This window comes from Papio anubis, chromosome 1 (assembly GCF_008728515.1).
Source record: "Papio anubis isolate 15944 chromosome 1, Panubis1.0, whole genome shotgun sequence".
NCBI lineage: Eukaryota > Metazoa > Chordata > Mammalia > Primates > Cercopithecidae > Papio > Papio anubis.
In genome coordinates this window covers 31,825,849-31,845,762 of record NC_044976.1, presented here as the reverse complement: position 1 = coordinate 31,845,762, position 19,914 = coordinate 31,825,849, and the positions used below count along the sequence as shown (strand labels likewise).

At 45.7% G+C, this 19,914-nt stretch overlaps 1 protein-coding gene across 7 annotated transcripts in view; it reads left to right on the top strand.

The window, feature by feature from the left end:
* Positions 1–19,914, top strand: part of CSMD2 (CUB and Sushi multiple domains 2) — a 649,640-nt gene that overhangs the window by 500,961 nt on the left and 128,765 nt on the right. For all 7 annotated transcript variants that reach the window (XM_021939191.2, XM_021939203.2, XM_031666818.1 and 4 more), the window contains 3 exons: positions 2,511–2,702; positions 7,860–7,998; positions 13,167–13,354. In XM_021939191.2, coding sequence (XP_021794883.2) covers positions 2,511–2,702; positions 7,860–7,998; positions 13,167–13,354 — 519 coding nt within the window. The remainder of the gene's footprint in view (positions 1–2,510; positions 2,703–7,859; positions 7,999–13,166; positions 13,355–19,914) is intronic.

The following is a 19,914-nucleotide window of genomic DNA, read 5'->3' as shown; positions in this document are numbered from 1 at the left end:
GTCATGACAGCATGGCCCAGTGTTATGGACATAACCAAGGTTTGGGAAAGGTCACCTTCCCTGTTGCTGTCATCAGTTAGCAAATACCAGGACTACTCTAGGGAAGAGAGAACGGCTCACCCCATGTTAACTTTATAGTGTATATTTGACAGGGGATTGTACAGAAATGCCAGGGACGATTAGTGCAGGCTTGGCTTTATTAAGTAAACATGACTGTGTAACATCTAACATCCTGTCTGTACCACGTGGATCCAGCCTTTCCCCAGGTGCTTCGCCAAGCAGCTCCAATTCAGGAGCATTAAAGAGAGAAAGTGAGAACAGAAAAAAAAGGTGAGCGGGAAGCATAATCGCAGCCATCTATTGAGTAGGTGCCACATTAAGCTCTTCACTACATCAACTCTTATAATTTTCACAAGACCCTTACAGTATGGGCACCATTATTACTCCATGTTGCAGATGTGGGCTCTGAGGCTTCTCATACAAGGTCATCCAGTTAATAGCAAAACCCATGTGTGTGAGTCTTAAACCTAAGCTCTTAATCATTGTACTCTATTCCCTCCCATATAAATAATCCTTCCAAGTATGGCCAGAACAATGAGCTATTTTTCTTCTAGGAGATTATTTACATGTGTACAGTGCACTATAAAGCTAGAGATGAAAGCTAAGTCTGGTTTTAACTGGGAAGGAAAAAGATTGATGCATGTTTGACTTTATAAATAAGTTCAGTAGCTGTCAGATGTTGATATGTAAACAAATGAGTGTGCCTGTGTTCCAGTAAAACTTTATTTACAAAAATAGGCATAGGCCCAGATATGGCTGTGGGCCATAGTTTGCTGTATGCTTCTTTACGTGTTATTGAATAGAAGGTATCAGATTGTGTAACTCAAGACTCGTATACGATCCTAGAGGTTATAATTAGTGATATCAGTGTATACAGTTGCCCTAGGCTGCTGCTTCTCAAACTTTTCCATTGACGTCCTCCTGATAGCAGAAGAGGATGGGTGTGTATCCCCAGGAGGTCTGGAGGGTGTAGCAAGCACAAAATATCTTTAAGGCTTCACATTTTTGCTTAAAAACTAATGTGAATTTTACCTTGTAATCCAGAATAAATTCTTTTGTTTTGGTATAAAAGTAGTTTTTCCTTAAAATGTTGAGAAAACTGACATTCCAATCAAATGAGTATTATTTATCTTGTGGTTTCAAGAACCTCCTTGCCCTAGAGTCTGCTGAGCACAGTCTATGAGGGATGACATAGCTGGGGACTGGGACCAGGCCCCGCTGTTAGCTCTGGGCCGTGGAGGCAGCCAGGGTTGTTCCTACTCTTGAGATTCCTTTTTCTGGACTAACTCTTGCACCTGTTCCTCTGGTGTGTTTTCTCATGCCACATTTGTTCATTCATTCACCCACTCATTCTTCTATTTATGTATTCTTTCCATCTAGCATTCATTCAGTATTCACTTATAAAACACCTGCTCTATGTTAAACTAGGTTAGATACTAGATACGAAGATCTCTCAAATTCCTGAGTATTTTGGATTTTTAATATATCTCAGCTATTTTTGAACTCTTCTCTGCCCACTTGCTACAAATATCTGACTTTTCTTCAAATATGGTTTCAGTCTGATGGATCCTTGGTTGTCTGCCATTGCAAGAGAGAGCATGATCTTGACCTAACTTCAGTAACTTCCTGTAACCTCACAAGCGCTGCTCAGCATTTAGGCAGGCCAACTCCCAAAGTCCTTTGCAAACCCTTCCAATTGAATATATGGAGTTTATGTGTTTGTTTGTTCATTTGTTTGTGAGATGAGATCTTACTCTGTCGCCCACACTTGAGTGCAGTGACATGATCATAGCTCACTGCAGCCTTAAACTCCTGGGCTTAAAGGATCCTCCCACCTCAGCCTCCAGAGTAGCTAGGACAACAGGCAACCACCACCACACCCAGCTAATTTTTTAATTTTTTTTGTAGAGTCAGGGTCTTGCTGTGTTGCTCAGGCTGGTCTCCAGCTCCTGACCTCAGGTGACCCTCCTGCCTTGACTTCCCAAAGTGCTAGGATTACAACCGTGAGCCACATGGAGTTTAGACTTGATTATCTTGTCACTTCCTCCTTCTGATCATGTTAGTTACGTTATACAAACTTGCAATGCTTTGTTTGTGTAACAATGCTTGTATTCTTAAGCTGGATTCAGATCTATAATTATAACAGTACAATCATGCTTAACTCATAGCATCTCATGACAGGCAGATGACAGTAATGGTGAAGTACTGGAAGAATGGTGGTGGTGATATCAGTGAGAGTGACAAATGTGATCACAAGTGGTGGTAGAGGCAGTGATAGTAACGGGAGTGAGAATAGTGGCACTGTGGCCACAGCTGCTGCTGATGGTGGGGAGGTGATGCTGGTTGTGGCAGTGCACGAATGGGGCAGTCAGGGAGGGTGATGAGCTGGGAGCCTCCTGAGTGGCAGACACCCAGGCAACCTTACCCTCTCTTCTATTTCCTTGCCCCAGTGTCCACAGCAACGTCCTGCAATGACCCTGGGATCCCGCAGAATGGGAGCCGGAGTGGTGACAGTTGGGAAGCCGGCGACTCCACGGTGTTCCAGTGTGACCCTGGTTACGCGCTGCAGGGAAGTGCAGAGATCAGCTGTGTGAAGATCGAGAACAGGTTCTTCTGGCAGCCCAGCCCGCCAACATGCATCGGTACAAAGCAGCTGCAGGGTGCACTCTGCCCTTGGGGCTCACAGTTGTGTGCTCCAGAACCTTCCATGCTCTGCAGCTGCATCTTGGGCCTGGGGCCAAGAGAATTGAAACAGATGAAAGTTGCAGAAAGCCCATCATCTACCCTGCTTTGCATGCATGTGTCCCCACACGCACTCACTCACATTCACACTCTACACACAAAGCACTACAAATTCCTCACTTGCTAAAATGGTCCCAGAGATTTCCAAGTCAGACAAGTCTGTCCCTTTCTCTCTGGCCCAGGCTGTATAGGTCAGGAGGAGGAATGGGTCATCTTGGGTAGTAAAGGCTAACAGGTTCCAAAATGACCCTTCTATTACCTGAAGCAATAGAAGGGCACCCACAGGCTCAGAATGTAAAGAAAACAACTTTGCTTTTCCTGTTCTCAAGGAAATTATTGGTTACCTGGCTTTTGGTTCTTTTCGGTCTTAGAGACAAGGTCTCACTGGAGTGCAAGTGGCACTGTCACAACTCACTGCCGCCTTGACCTCCTGGGCTCAAGTGATCCTCCCACCTCAGCCTCCCAAGTAGCTGGGCCTGCAGGCCTGCGCCACCACACCCAGCAAATTTTTGTATTTTTGTTGTTGTTGTTGAGATGGAGTCTCACTATGTTGCCTAGGCTGGTCTCGAATTCCTGGGCTCAAGTGATCCTCCTACCTTGGCCTCCCAAATGCTGGGATTACAGGGTTTTCTTTCTTTGGACTTAAAACCTTCCTGTATGAGAGATGAAGACATAAAGGACCTGAGACTTGTCTAAGGTCCCATCACTTAAAAGGGGTGGGGTCTGAAAAATCCTACCTCTAACTACTTGAGACTGAGAGGAGAAGGGAACTTGAAGGGAGGCTGGGATGGGAAAGAAAGGTAAATAGAAACAAACACTCCAGGTGCCCACTTCCACATGGCTATTTTGCTCAGGTGAAATAATGAGTGTTTATCTCCCCTGTCAATGCTGGCTGTTAGAAGAGAAGAGAACCCATGGTCACTGAGTCCTTACTGTGTACTTGCCCCATACTGGACATTTACTTAGATAACCTCATTTAACTTTCCCAGCAGCTCTCTGAAATTAGCACCATTTCCTCATTTACACTTGAAACTGAAACTTAGACAAATTTGGATATCTTGTCCCAAATCACAGAGCTAGGATATAGCAGAGCCAAGATTTACACCCACGCCAGTCTGAATGCAAAGCCTCTCATTTTCCTACCTCCCACACCGCCTCCCCTGCTGGAGATAGGTGCGAGGGACTTCCTGAGACAGCTCCTGCAGGAGCGTCTGCCCTGGCCTGCACCCGCAGGCTTAATGGGAAGCAGTGCACTGTCCAGGCATCTGAGGACTGGCCTATTCCAGGCCTGGCTCTGAGGCCTGGCCCTGAAGGTGAGACACTAAATCCTGCGCCTCAGTGGGAATTAGGAGCCACATAGGTGTGTGGGGCAGGAGGTTGAGACCCCAGTTTCAGATCCAGCTGAGTTCTTCACTACGTATTCTGCTGTGTAGGGAACAGTATGGGATATTGAAGTAGACACAATCAGATTTAGTTTCTAGCTCTGCCATTTACTACTTTGATAACCTTGGGAAATTGCTTCAACTCTCTGAGCCTGGGTTTCCTCATCTGTGAGGGTAAATACACTTCCCTTATGGCATTGTGGGGTGAGGACACGCCTAACCCCAATCTCAAGAAATACTAATTTCCTTCCTTTCTATCTTCCTTCCTTCTTTTCATCTTTCGCTTCTTTGAATCCTTCTTTCAAATCTTCAGACTCACTTCCCTTCCCTAAGCCAAGATTCCATCTGCTAAGGGAATTCCGTTGAGGCCCAGGAGAGAATCTGGGAACCTCTGAGGCTCCTTCCAAATGCAGCCTTCTACAAGGCTGTAATTCCTTAGACTCATTTTACAGAAAAGCAGGTCCTGAGATGAGATTGTCCCAAGTGGAGAAGGAGGATTGTGCTAAGCTGAGGAGAGCAATAAATGTGCAGTGGGCAGGGTGGAGAGGTTAATTCAGTTTTCATCACCCGTTCTTCTACACTCGGCTTTGGGAAATGTTTCTCAGGCAACAAAATAAATGCCTTTGCCTCTTCTCTCAAACGAACTGGAAATCCCAGTGACATGCTTCTAATTTCCAGCTCCCTGGGCGTTCTGCCATGAGCGGGTCTAGCTGGCCTTGATAACCCTTCATTACAGGGAGGAAGCAAAGGAAGAAAACAAATACTCATTGGATGCTGTCCCCATGATCGGCACCAAGCTAAACATTTTAGCTGCATTATTGCAGCTGAAGTCACTCTGGTGAGGTTAGAGCTCGGGATTCCACTCCCTGGCTCAGGTCTGGCTTCACCATAGCAAGCTGTGTGGCCTTAGACAAATTGCTCAACTTCCCTGTGGCTTCATTTCCTTGCCAGTAAAATAGAGAAAATGATAGTACTTACCTTCTAGCATTGTTTTGAGAATTAAAAAAGAAAATACTATAAAGCAATAAGAACTGTACGTGGCTCATAGTTAGCACTGTGTATATTAGAAGCCATTATTATCATTATTCTTTTACTTTCGAGATGAGGAAGTAGAGGCTCAGAGGGGTGGACAGTTAGCCCAAACTCACACAGCCAATGAGTGGCATTGTCAGAATTCGAGCCCAGGATTGTATGACTTCCAAATCAATGCCCTTTCCACAACTCTTGCCCTCAGTCCAACCTGCCCACTTCTTGGCTGTCTAGAAGGATCTGCAGCTTGCACCCACTCCCATCTGGGCAACCATGTTTTAGTAAGCTCAATAGGACTCCACAACTAACCCTGAGCAGTGGGAGCCTTCCTGTTGGTGAGGCAGCCCAGGGATCCATGCAAGGCCTTGGGGCACAACTGGCAGCAGCCAGTGAAGCCCATGCTGGGGTTCTGAGTGGGAAGCACATGCCCGATGACATGGAGCCATCTAGAAGAGAGCTGTGCTCAGACAGCAGCCTAGAACCCAGAGACACTGACAGTACTTTGGGGGTTGGTGGGAGAGTAACAGGCGCAGTTTCAGAAATGCAGAGACTCACCCCATCTGTGGCAAACTTAAGGGAAGAAGCCCCTGAGCTGGCAGAGGGAGGTGGAGGCTGGGAACCCAGAATGGAAGCCTTGTTGTGCCCCTTGGGAAGATTTCCCCAGAGTTGGGACTTCTGATAACGACACTCCCTTTCCACTCTCACTGGCCATATCAGGCTCTGTTTCTAGGCTGGCCTGGGCAAGGCCACACTCCATGGACTGGACATTACAGTCTTGCTTTGTTAAGCTCCAGGGTCTAGCCTGATTGTACTGGCCTCTGGTTGGCCCTATTCATCTCGCCCTCTGCTCCCAAAGGATTCAGTGGTGGAGACACAAGTGAGACATAAGCAGACCCAACTTAAGGCACCATCCTCGCTCAGAAGCTCCTGCAACAGCTGTGCTCTCCCCTGCTGGCCTGTGGGGAGAAGCACTCCTCTTCTACTCTGGTTACTGCCACCAACCATATGGAAGTAGAAGAGGGGAAAACAACAGACTTTGGAGCCAGTCCTGTGTGAGTCTGAGTCTCAGAGTGACTCTGGGCAAGTTACTTAGGCTTTCTGAGACTCACTTTCCTCCTTTATAAATCAGGAAGCATAATCCATTGCTCGTTGAGTTGTTAATGAGACATAAATGAGATAGTGCATCTAAAATGTGATTTGTTAAGTCTGATACGTAATAGATGCCTATTTGAGTGTTTCTGAAACTCAGGATGGTTCTTGGGATATATTTTCCCATGGAACCAAAAGCAGACTACTCACAACCACTCCAATGTTATGTTCAGCCACATTAGGGCTCTTGTGGCCTGACCTGAAGATCTACCATTTGTTTGAGACCCTGTTAGGGATTGACCCAGCCCTTTAAGCCTCACCCTGAGTAAAACCCACAGCCTGAGGTGGCTCCACGACACAGCCAAAGCAGCAGTGCTCAGCTCTATGACAAGCCGATGGCTGCTCCCAACTTTGGAGTCAGGTATACCCTTTTGCTCTCCCCACAAAGACTCATCTTGGATTTTCTAGCCAGCCCCTAAATGGCTCTCTGTGTTCCTATGGGCTCAGTGTTTACAACCTCTGATGGTGCCCTGTGGTTTCCAGACCAAACCACACCTATAGTCTTCGCCATCCTGCTAATGACCTCACACACTTCCCAGCTTTTACTCTATCCAGTCCTCAAGCCACGGTACAGCAGCCCCAGCCATGGAAGAAGAAACCTGAGCCAGGCTCTGGGCAAGCTGCCCAGAAGGTCCCGAGGTAAATAGGTTGCTGTGTTACCTGGCCACTTTCTCCCTCCCCACCTGCTTGAGAGACCTGTGATCTCAGGGGAGGGCGACCATGTAGACTGATTGGGGATTAATAATAGCTCCATACAACTGAGGTACACACATACTCTTGGACAAGGCCTTTTGGAAAGTTGGAAGGTATCTGCAGCCGCGAGCAGATGCCAGGAGCACTGGTAGCGTAGGAGACCAGCTGCGCTTGGCAGGCGAACATGAGCCTGTTTCCCACTCCTCCTGACATCCAGTGCACAGGAACTCACAGTCAGTACCCACAAAGCTCGCCTGGAAGCCGATGTGAGGCAGTGAAGGAAGGCCATGTACTTCATAGGTGCGCAGACAGTGCCGGCTCCATCTATCAAGCATTCACTCTCTACCAAATGCTTTAGCAGACATCTCCCATAATCTTTACAACCACCCCACAAAGAAGATATTGTCTCTTTTTATGACAGGAAAGACATCAAGGGCCAGAGAGGCTAGATGAGTTCCCTAAGTTCACAGGAACTCTGTTGCTAGGAAGCAACATGGCCAGGTATTTTAAAAAATAAGTTATTGAGGTGAAATGCACCTAACATAAAATTACCCGTTTTTCAATGAACAGTTCAGTGGCATCTGGTACTTTCGAAATGTTGTGCACCACCACCACTATTTCCAAAACATTCCCACCCCTCCAAAGTAGAACTCCATCATTTCACCTTCCCCTGAGTCCCTAAGCCAGGTTTAACTTCAGCCTGTCAGCTTCAGCCCCTCCTCTCTCGATAGTGTATTAGCAACGCCCATGAAAATGGGCCCAGGGTGAAGAGGCAGCCTCACCCTCGTCTTCTTCTCTCCTCAGCTCCCTGCGGGGGAGACCTGACAGGACCGTCTGGAGTCATCCTCTCACCAAATTACCCAGAACCCTACCCACCAGGGAAGGAGTGTGACTGGAAAGTGACCGTCTCGCCAGACTACGTCATCGCCCTGGTATTTAACATGTATGTACCTTTCCCCCGGGTGGGAGACGAAGGGTTCAGAGCAGCTAGGGGCTCTGGGACCTGGGTCTCCAGGTGAGTATTCACAGGTGTGTGAGCAGAGTTCTCAGCTCCATGGGAGGTGAAAAAGCCGAGAGAGAGAAACTAGCATTTATTGAACATCTATGTGCCAGGCACCGCGCTCAGTGGTCTCATGCATATCATCACATCTAATCCTTGTAGTAATCTGTGAGGAAGCAATTATTATTTCCTCTTTACCTCTGAAGATACTGGGACTCGGAAAGGAGGCCTTTGTTGGATGCCCTTGCCCTGCCCTCTGCATTCCCAGTCTGCTTCCCTGGCCCCTTCCACCCCACCCCAGAGGTGTAAACAGGCGGGCTTGGGTCCCAGGCACCTCCGCATCTAGTACCTGCACTTGCTCTCCCATTCCTGCTACAGGGAAGCTCTTCAAAAGAACTACACTGCCTTCGTCTACTTCCTCACCTCCCATTCACTCTCAACCCACTGGAACCTGGTTTCTGCCTCCACGGTTCTACTGGAAACTCCTCTGATAAAAGCCACCCACAAACTCCTGGTTCCAAACAAAAGGCCTTTCCATGTTTTATCCCACTCCACCTCTTGGTCACCCTTTCCATCCTTAGGCTGCTTTTTCACTTGGTTTGCATGAAGTTACTCTTTCCAGTTCTCCAAGCTCTTCTGTGACGTCACGTGGACCTCTTGTTAACCCATCTTCCTTTGCCGGGCTTTGTCAGACCTCCTCTTCTTACCCTACACCCCTTTCCTGGACAAGTTCATTCATTCCTGTGTCTCCACTCTCCTCTTATAAATGGAAGACTCCATTCTGCCGCCCACCCTGGCTTTATTCTGAGCGTCAGCCTCGCTCTCCAGCTGTTGGACATCTCTGTCTGCGGCCTGCAGACACTGCAAATGAGCATGTAAAAAATCAAGCATATTTTTCTCCCCCAGAAGAGCTCTGTTCTGAGCCTTGGGGCTGGCGTTGACACCTGCTCTCACGGCTTCTTCCACTAGCAGCAACCGAGGCGTGCAGCCTCTACCGCCTTCACTCTCCTCATGTATTTTCCTCTTCTCCATCCTCCCAGCTCCTGTCCTGGTTTGAGTCCTATCATCTCCCATCTGAATTACTGCCCTCATCGCCTAGCTGGTTCCTCTGCCCCATCTTGCCTCCCATGCCAATCTCTCCCCTAGCTAGCTGTCAGAGTGATCGTGTCACTCAAAAATGCTGAAATAACCACCCTACTTTCCATTTTAACATCCTCTAATGACAGTGCTCAGCAATAAAAAAGAATGAACTACTGATACATGCAACAACGTGGATGAGTCCCAAAAATATTATGCTGAGTGAAAGAAGACAGACATAAAAAAGTACATAATGTATGATTCAACTCGTATAAAATTGTAGGATCAGCAAAACTAATCCCTGGTGAAGAATTCTGATCAGTGCTGGCATCTGAGGGTAGGGAAGGTTGGATGGGAAGGGGCACTTGGAACTCTCTGGGGTAGTGGGACAGTTCTGGATCTTGATATGCATGTGTCAAAACTGATAGAGTGGCACACCTTAGAGCTGATCATTTCACACGGTGTAAATCATACCTCAATTCAAAAACAAAGAAACAAACAGATCCTTTATTTTTAAATCCTAACATGGTCCTCTATTGCTTATAAATAAAGGCCCGAACTTTGGAGTTTCATTCCGAACAATCTGGTCTCTGCCTAACTCTCCAGTCAGCCCCCCGACCCCATCCTAAGCCCACCCCATCCTAAGCCCTGAGCTCCAGCCAGATGGAACTCCTTGCAGTTCCAGGGCCTCTTAGATTCTTTCATGCCCTTATGACTTTGCCTCTGTTTCTGCCTTCACAGCAACTTCCTGTTCTTTCCTTGTCCTATCTCTAAGGGTCTTCTCATCTCCCAAGACTCAGTTCAGGCTTGATTTCCTCCATAAACGTTTGATTTTTCATCCTCCCCAAGGAACCTTGCTTTGTGTTTCTGCTCTGCCTCGGGCTGACTTTATACATTATTTTGTTTTTGACATGTCTGTCACTTCCTACAGCACCATCAATTTTTGAAGGCAGAAGTGGTGTCTGACATGTCCCCATGTCCTTGGCACCTTGCACAGTGCGTGGAATATCGAGGGTGCTCAAAATTTGATGATGGAAGGAAGGGAGGGACAGAAAGAAGGCAGTTAGTTAGGAAGTGGTGATGCCATCATTTGTGACCAAGACTGACTCCCTCCAAAACCCTTCACTGGTGACTTTCATAAAAGCAGATGTCAAGAAGCTGAATTACAGGGGCAAGAAGACCATGTCACCCAGCAGTGATGTGGTGAGCCCGCAACTGACACCAGTATGACAGGGTGCCAGGTGGGAAGGAGGCCAGTGCACATCTGGCTCTGCACCCCCTGCCTCCCATTCCTCCATCCTGTCTCTTAGCCTGCCTTATCTCCTTTGTCCTAGAGATGCATGGCCTCCTCCCCCTGCTATATATCTTAGCCAAAGGGTAGAGCAGTCATTTTACTCTCAATCTCAAATAGAATACAGTAAGTCCTCAATGTCATCAACAGGTTCTTGGAAACTGTGACTTTGTAAAACAAAGTACAGCAGGTCCTCAAATGTTTCCTTCAATGTCATTTCATTATATTGTTTTGTTTTGTTTGGTTTTGTTTGGTTTGGTTTCTGAGACAGCGTTTCATTCTGTTACCCAGGCTGGAGTACAGTGGCATAATCTTGGCTCACACAACCTCTCCCTCCCGAGTTCAAGCAGTTCTCATACCTCAGCCTCCCGAGTAGCTGGGATTACAGGTGCATGCCACCACACCCAGCTAATTTTTGTATTTTTAGTAGAGACAGGGTTTCGCCATTTTGGCCAGGCTGGTCTTGAACTCCTGGCCTCAAGTGATCTGCCCACCTTGGCCTCCCAAAATGCTGGGATTACAGACATGAGCCACCGTGCTCAGCCTGTGTGTTGATGAGAAACAAACAGTTGGTTTTGTTTTATGTCGTTTCACTTAAAGTCATGGTTTCTGAGAGCCTGTGGACAATGCTAAGGACTTGCTGTATCTGAGTATCCCAGTCCGTGACTGGGCATGAGCAAATTTGCATCTGAAATCTATTCTCTGCAAGCTCATTTACTTTTCTATTGTTTTCATCTTTGCACACTTGATTGGTATCAATTGCCTTTGTTAGATATATACTTAAGAGTGGAATTGCTGCACCAGAGCGCAAGCATACGGGGGACTTCAAAAAGTTTGTGGAAAAATTGAATTTAAGATAAAAATAAAAAATATAAACTTTATTACTCAACATAAACTCCACCAAGTTCAGGACACTTTTGTAAACAACAATACCAGTAATTTTGTCCATCCCTGAAGAACTGAGGGTCCTGGTAATTTAACTATGTCAGTGTAGTCTTCTTTACTTTGTTTACCGAAGAAAAAATGGGTGCCCTTTAAAGATGTTTTAAGATTAGGAAACAAAAAGCAATAAGAAGGAGCCAAATCAGGACTGTAAAGTGGATGCCTAATGATTTCCCATTGAAACTCTTGAAAAATTACCCTTGTTTGATGAGAGAAATGATCAGGAGCATTGTTGTCAGGGAGAAGGACTCTCTCCTAAAGCATTTTTCTGCTAAAGCTTTAGCTAACTTTCTCAAAACAAACTCCTAAGAAGCAGATGTTATCATTCTTTGGCCCTTCAGAAAATCAACTGCAAAATGCCTGGAGCATCAAAAAAAAAAAAAAAAAAATTACCTTGACCTTTGCTCCACTTTTGCTTCCACTGGACACTTCCATTCCCTGGTAGCCATTGCTTTGATTGTGCTTTGTCTTCAAGATTGTACTGGTAAATCCATGTTCCATCTCCTGTTCTTGGGAGAAATGTTTCAGGATCTTGATCCCACATTTTTAAAATTTCCATTGAAAGCTCTGCCTTTGTCTGTAGCTGACCTAGGCACAATGGTTTTGACACCCATCAAGTAGAAATTTGGTCAACTTTAATTTTTTAGTCAAAATTGTGTAATCTGAACCAGTCAAGATGTCTATGGTGTTGGCTCTCATTTGTGCTATTAATTATTGGTCCTATTCAATTAGGACACAAACAAGATTAATTGTTTTCCTCTCCAATTGATGTGGAGATCCGCCTTGGCAGGCTTCATCTTCATTATCATCCCCTCCCTACTTGAAACAAGTTATCCATTTGTAAACTGCTGATTTCTTTGGGGCATTGTCCTCATAAACCTTTTGTAAAGCATCAGCGACGTCACCGTCCTTCTACCCAAGCATCACCATAAATTTGATGTTTTTTCTTGCTTCAATTTTAGCAGAATTCAGGTTGCTCTGATAGAGGCTTTTTTTAAGCTGATATCTTGTCCTTTTTAATGCCTCACGTTAGATCCTATGCAGACATGTTAACAAGTTAGTGTGAGTTGATTTTGATACAAAAAACTTTTGAACTCCATGCATAATTTTTTCATAATATGCATTTTCCATCATTTTCACTTGAGCCATTCCAGTGGGATAAATTACATTCATGAACTCAAATATTCAATTTGCTCATCTAAGTTTTTAAAATGGATTTTTCCCTCACACCAGGGTCAGAATAGCTAAGGGTGAGGACATTTGTGGGTCCTAGGAGTGGGGCAATAGCAGACCCTGAGGAGAGCTGGAGTACTGGCTTGGGATGAAGGCATGAAGCTAGGGTCCTTCATGGTAACAGGCCCCTTCCTCCCTGAGAATGGCTCCCTAGTTGGTTCATTCTCTCTTAGAAAATGAGGTTCAGAACAGCACAGTATAAGGACATTAGTGTCAGATAAGAGACCTGGGTTTTGGACCTACTTTGGTTGACAACTTGGTGTCTAGAGTTGGCAACTCATTTTCCCTTCTGTATAAGGAGGACGTTAGGTTTTCAGCTCCAGATTTTTGGACACTGACTGGAATCTGGCTCTTCTGCCCCTGAGCCTACCTCTTCCATCTTCTCACCTGACTGAGGTCATCAGGGCCTCATCTTCTCCCTTCCCACCAGCCAGTCTTCAAGGGTTGGGTACCAGTGGGATGGTGGGCTTGCTCCCCGGGAGGCCCCATGCTTTGGTTGAGCCTAAGACCCCAGCAAAAGCCTTTATTTGACCTTAGTGGGTGGGGGTGGGATGTTTTTGTTCCCCAGCTTTAACTTGGAACCTGGCTATGACTTCCTCCATATCTACGACGGACGGGACTCTCTCAGCCCTCTCATAGGAAGCTTCTATGGCTCCCAGCTCCCAGGCCGCATTGAAAGCAGCAGCAACAGCCTCTTCCTCGCCTTCCGCAGCGATGCATCTGTGAGCAATGCTGGCTTCGTCATTGACTATACAGGTAAGGGCCCTGGTGCCAGAGAGTACTGAGGATAGGTCCAGCCAACATGGCAGAGGGCAAGTAGTGTAGCGTAGTGAGGAGAGCCTGGGCTGGACCATGGCAAACCCACACCAACCCTAGCACTGCTGCCGCCTGCAAAAAACCTGCCTTTCCTGAGGCCCCCCAGATGGCTTAGTCTTTCACGCCTGTATTCTCCAGGGGTGGGAAAAAAGGGGACCAGCATTCTTTTTGCACCCCATCTATTTCCAACCACTACTCTTCTTCTCCTCTCTTTTAATGAGGGTCATTCCTAAGTCTACTTCAGCCTCATACCCTCACTTCATAGCTATCAGCTGATATCTTCCTGGGTACTGCACTTCACTAAAGAGGGTTCTGATATGAGGCTCAATCTTCCTCTCCACCCAGAGCTTTTCACCATCCTGGGTAACTTCAACATCCCTATGGACAGCCCATCTAATCCTAGGGTCACGGTGCTTAGACCTGTGTCCCAAGGACACTCCTTGGCCATACTCTGACACCTCGTCATAGATTGGTCACTTTCTGATACCTCCTGATCACATTTGTTCATCCTTCCAGCTGTGCTAATTAAGGCAAGTTCAATAGTGTGGTCAAAAGTAAGAGTCAGAAATTTTTCTCTTAAAAATAGTAAATATTGTAGGTTTACCTATCACAACTACTCAGCCCTACTACTGTAGTGCTAAAGCAGCCACAGACATAAACAAATGAGCGTGGCTGCATTCTAAGAAAAATTCACTTACAAAAACAGGCTGTCCCTGCCCGGTTAAGAGCATTGACTGTCAAATTAATTGGATTGAAAGTTCATGTTTACGACTTAACATGTGCGTGACCTTGGATAAAGTATTGAACCTCTTGAAGCCTCAGGCATTTCTTCTTTTATAAAACCATGGTAGGAAAATTCCTGCCTCATAGTGATGGAAAGATCAGTGAGTGCATGCATGAAAGTCCGTGGTACAGTTCCTGGCACATATCACGCATTCTGTAATGTTCAAATATTATTAGTGTAGTAAGAGGAGTTCCAGGCTCTCGAGCACTCCACTGTCTTCTACGCTATTATCTCTTTTTGACCTTTTAGTCTTCCCTAATTATCTCAAATCCCATTATCTAAATCCCAGCTCCCTTCCTTGCTTGATTTGTGAGCTGGGCAAGTTATTATCTCTTGGAACATCATCTACAAAGTGTTGCTAGTAATAATTATGTTGCAGGAGGTTAAGATTAAAAGCTATTTTATACATGCATATTTTATATATATAATATATATGTGTGTGTGTGTGTATATATGTATAATGCTCCATATATACTAAACACTCTACAGATGCTCTGGGAATGATAGATTTTGTTATTGTAACTATAACCCAGGTTCACCCAGGCCTCATCAGCCTGAGCATACAAATGGGGTCACATTACCAGTTAAAATTAAAAATTTTCTGGCTCATGTTCCCCACTTGCATAACATAGGACCTCAGATACCTTTTAAAGTGTCCCCTAATTAAATATTTCCAGCCACCCCTGGGAATATCTCACATAAGCTCACATAACACTAATTAGAACAATGGCAGACTTAGTGTTTGCCCGCTGCCAGCACCATCCTAAGTGCTCCATATCCATCAACTCATTGAACTCCTCATAGTTCTCGATTATCTCCTGTTTGCCAGGTACAGTTCTAGAAGACTGGTGCGCAAAATGGAGAATGTTTTACTTGTAGTCTTCTTGCCTCGTGGGGCTGGCCTAGGGAATGGATATTCCGCCATCCTCTCTGCCTGCAGGCACCTGCCATTTGGTAAACCTCCTGGGCCCAAACCCTCTTCCACACACTGATATCAGCACAGTCAGACACTTTGGAATTCTAACAGAAGCCATGACTTAGACCCAGTCTGGGACCTCCATTGCTCCCATCACCACCATCCCCACTCCCATGTCATCACCATTTCTTATTATTCATCTCTTCCTTCATATTCTCATCAGTACCCTCAATTGCCTGCCCCCTAGTCCTCCAAGTGCATACACCTTGCAAAACTGTACCCTTTGTTGAACCCACACCCACACGGCTGAGGACACCCAGACGAAGCTGCACAAACATGATACTTAGAGTCACTACAGGTGATGTCATTTCCCCCAGCCAAGTCTTAGCAACTACCAGAGAAGCCTCCGACTTGACCCAACTGAGTTCTTCTTGGCAGAGATTCCAAACTTCACCCCAAATGTCACCCCTGTCAGCCTTATTTTTTATAAGATGATTTCATTTCAGCTTCCCTGGATACAGTAAGCTACTGGGTAGAAACCCCCTCAGCTTCCTCTCCAGTCACCTTGTTCATGGCTACCTGACTGTGGCCGTCTCTCCCCCAGATCTTCTCCAGGGAAATTCATGGTCTGAGAGCCATACTTTCAAATCCTCTTTCCACTTTTGCCTGTTGATCCAAGGTGGTATCTAGAGGGGTCTTTAGATCTAAACCATAACCCAAGAAATAAGACCTCCCCAGCTGCCATCTGAGTCAGCCAAGCAGCCAATTATTGGAGAGAAGGGAGAAGAGAGGCACAGCCTACAGACACATCCCGCATCACCCTATGAGGCTCTGTAGTGCAAGTACCAAGATAAAGCTAACTATGTGTGTTTGAGGGGTGGGGGGTGCCTATTGAAAACCTCAAGCATCCTTCATTAGTTCCTTCCTTCCTTTCTTCCTTCCTTCCTTCCTTCTTTTCTTCCCAGACTACATACCTCCTAATATTAGTCACTCTCTACTATCTCCCTGGGCCTCTGGTCTAGTAGCCCATTTGGTGGAACCCAGGGACCCCTGCCTTACCGTCTGGTCTGCTTCTGCCTATGCCAGGATTCTTGGTTTCCTGGAATGGGTCTACTTTGCTATCAGGTCCCATGGCTTTGATGATATTCTCCCATGCACAATATCTTTCTTTATAGGGCAGGCTCCATCACTTCATAACTGTATGGCCTGAAACAAGTTGCCTAACTTCTCTGAGCATTGCTTCCTCATCCACAAAAAAGGGACAGTGACACTAAATGAAGGAGTTGTTGTGAGGGTTAGCAAATAGACACAGCGCCAAGCAGAGTACCCAGTGCCAATAAGTACTTGACATGTACTTTGATCCACCCACTTTCATCCCACCTCCTTTTTCCTACTATGTCATTGGTATTGCATTTGCTGTGCCTTTGTTTGGAAGGGGGAATGGGGCTAACCCAGGGGAACACAGTACATGTTCTTTTCTGTTTGCTGAAGATATAAAGTGTGAGCATAATGTTTTGCACATGTAATAAGTGTGGGATATTTATAATATGAATATTTGTGATAGATGTATGTGTCCCATATGCTTTACCAGTCCATGGCAAAGAACTTAGACATTCCACACCCTGTGAGTCTGGAGGGAACCATAGATGGAGAAGCAGCCCACTGAGGACCTCCACATGGAGGCAGGGCTGGGTCCTCAGGAAAAGCAGAATTGGCCTCTGCATCCAGGAGGCATCAGTGTCCATGTCTTTTAGAGAGATCTGGGGCTCTGCTAACGCTGAGAGTCTGAGCATCCTGGGAGCTGTGGCTTCAGGGGTCTTGCTTAGGGAGGTGAAAGGGGCCTACCAGAGCCCCACATAGAGAGATGTTGCTGGACTTAGTTGGGCTTAGCACAGTGGAAATCACTCTCTGAGATTAACCCTTCCTCTGACCCAAGGCAGAGAGACCAGGAGACTTTCTCCACACCCAGCTTCCCAAGTGAGAAGCAGAAACAGTTTGGTAGAATCTTAGGAAATATCTAGTTGCAAATCAAAAAACCACTCAGAGCAATTTAAGCAAACAAAGGGGTAACTTATCATAAAAACACAAGAAACAGAAACCCACTCAAAACAATCTGACACAAAAAGGAGACATTATTATAAGAAAACAACTAACAACCTAAGTAACTTAAGCTAAAAGATTTCTATATTTTAACAATACAGATAACAACAACTCTGACACAAAAAAGCAAAATATTTTTAGAATACAAGAGCCCAAGAGCAGAAAGCATCAACTCCCAAAGGACTGGAATCAGGATGGCAGAGGCACAGACCGAGACCATCACCCACACTCCAGGATCGTTCTCTCTCCTCCCTGCCTCCTTCTAAGCACTTGCTACATTCTCCCCTCCCTGCAGATCAATTGTCCTTGCTTTTCCATTCTCCTGGGATAAGTGTGGCTGTCTCACTCTTGACATTTTTTTTTTCTTTGAGACGGAGCGTCACTCTGTCACCCAGGCTGGAGTGCAGTGGCGCAATCTTGGCTCACTGCAACCTCCACCTCCCAGGTTCAAGTGATTCGCCTGCCTCAGCCTCCTGAGTAGCTGGGATTACAGGTGTACATCGCCACACCTGGCTAGTTTTTGTGTTTTTAGTAGAGATGTGGTTTCACCATGTTGGCCAGGCTAATTTCGAACTCCCGACCTCAAGTGATCTGCCCACCTTGGCCTACCAAAGTGTTGAGATTATAGGTGTGAGCCACCGTGCCTGGATCACTCTTGGCTTCGAATCACTTCCCAATTTATATTCCAGTTTCAGATCCCAAAGGATCATCTGAGGGACCAGGCTTAATTCAAGTGTCCACTGAGCAGCATCATGGGATTAGGCTTTTGCAGAAGGGGCAAGAGCAGATCAGGCATTTTTGTTTATTCATTCAGTAAATACGAATTGAGCAGCTACCACGTGCCAGACCTTCTTAGAACAGACCAGGAAACCAAACAAAGTCTCTGCCTCCACGGAATTCACATCCTCGTGACAACTAGACTGATGGACCCTTTGGTAGATGAGATGTTGGAAGCCCACCTGGTTCTAAGGCAAAGAAGGGTGGGGCTTTAGATGTCTCTGTTGCTTCTGAAGGGTGATTGTAGTGTCTTAGTCATCTCTGGGCAGACTTTCTAGGAGATGATTCTGAATGCAGTCATGTCATCTGTGGATTTCTGTTACACCATTGATCAGAGGCACTTCTATTCTGAATTCATCCTCCTAGGTGGCTTTACCCTTTGCTAAAAGGAAACAGAGAACAGCAGGGATCCTGTCTTTTGGATACAGTTACTAAAATAGAGTCACAGGGAGGTGTGTGTCTTTCTCCAGGCCACGGATATCAACAGAACCAGTGGGGGGAAGGCCCTTTAGTCTCATATACCAGCTTGTGTGGCAGGCTTTTCCTAGGCAGGAACGTGCTGAAACATCCACGCACATGCGAGACATATTCATTCATTCAACAAATGCTTGGTGACTCCCACTTCATGCCATGCACTGTGCTGGGTGTTGAGAATACAGCAGGGAGCAAAGTAATCATGGTCCCTACCCTAATGTAACTTACAGGTGAGTGAGGGAAACAGCAAGAAGTAGGAAGCATAAGAAGTTAGGAAAGAAAACAACAGGCTTCTCTGAGAAAGAAATCAGAAGGGTCGTTAGTGAAGGCCTCTCTGAGCAGAGTCCATTTAGACAGAGCCCTAAAGGTTAAGTAGAAGCCCTCCGTGCCGGAGTGGGGGCCAGGGGCATTTCAGAGGGAAGAGTTTGAAGTGTGTATTAAAGAATCTGAAATAACACAGGAAAGACCAAAGTGAATCGATTCTTAATGGAAGGTCCTAAAAAGCATGTATTTTCTCTTTCAAGCCCTTGGAAGTAACACTGTTACTGGAAGCTACGGAAGCTACGGCCACACTGGCTACCACCCCTATTCCCACCACCTGCTGCTGTTAGGGGTCCTTCTTCTTAAATGCAAAATAGAACTATCTTCCATTCTGCCTCCTTTTAAAGGAAGGCATGTTTGTTGGAAAAATAAAACAATATAAAAGCATATACGATATACTCTTACTTAGCATGCCCCCAAATACCATCATCCCGTGCAATACCATTATTAACAGCTTGGTATCTCATTTTGGATATTTTCTATAAACATAAAGTAATGTAAAGTCTGCACCAGGAGTTGGCAAACTTTTTCTGGAAAGGGCCAGAGAGTAAGTATTTTTACTCCAGATGGTCTCTGTTGCCACTGCTCAGCTCTGCTTCGTAATGCTAAAGGCAGCCACAGACAATATGTAAACAAATGGCTGTGTTCCAGCAAAACTTTATTTACAAAACCAGGCAGCCACCGACCTGTGGGCTGTAGTTTGCTGATCCCTGTTCTATATGAATGAGATTGCACCATATGTACTCATCTGTAATCTGATTTTTTTTGTATGTGAGCCCAAGAATAGATCTTGGACTCCTTCTCATATCAGTATTCAAAGAATAGTGCTATTCTTTTAAAAAGCTGCTAGTGTTTCAGTAGATGGCCCTAATCCACCCTTTGTAACCAGTTCCTTACTGGTTGAATGTTTGGGTTGTTTTCAGATTTTTGCAGTTTTAAGGTTTGGAAGTAAGCCTCATCTATTAGGACCAGAGAGAAGCTGGCTCTTCTCATTTTCCCATTTTGAAGGGCTTTGGTTTTATTTATTATAATCACCATGATGTTTTAGTCATTGAGTGTTATCAATCACAGCTGAGCTTTGGTTTGGCTGACTAAAGACCTGATTTTGGTCTTAATTCTACCTCTAAA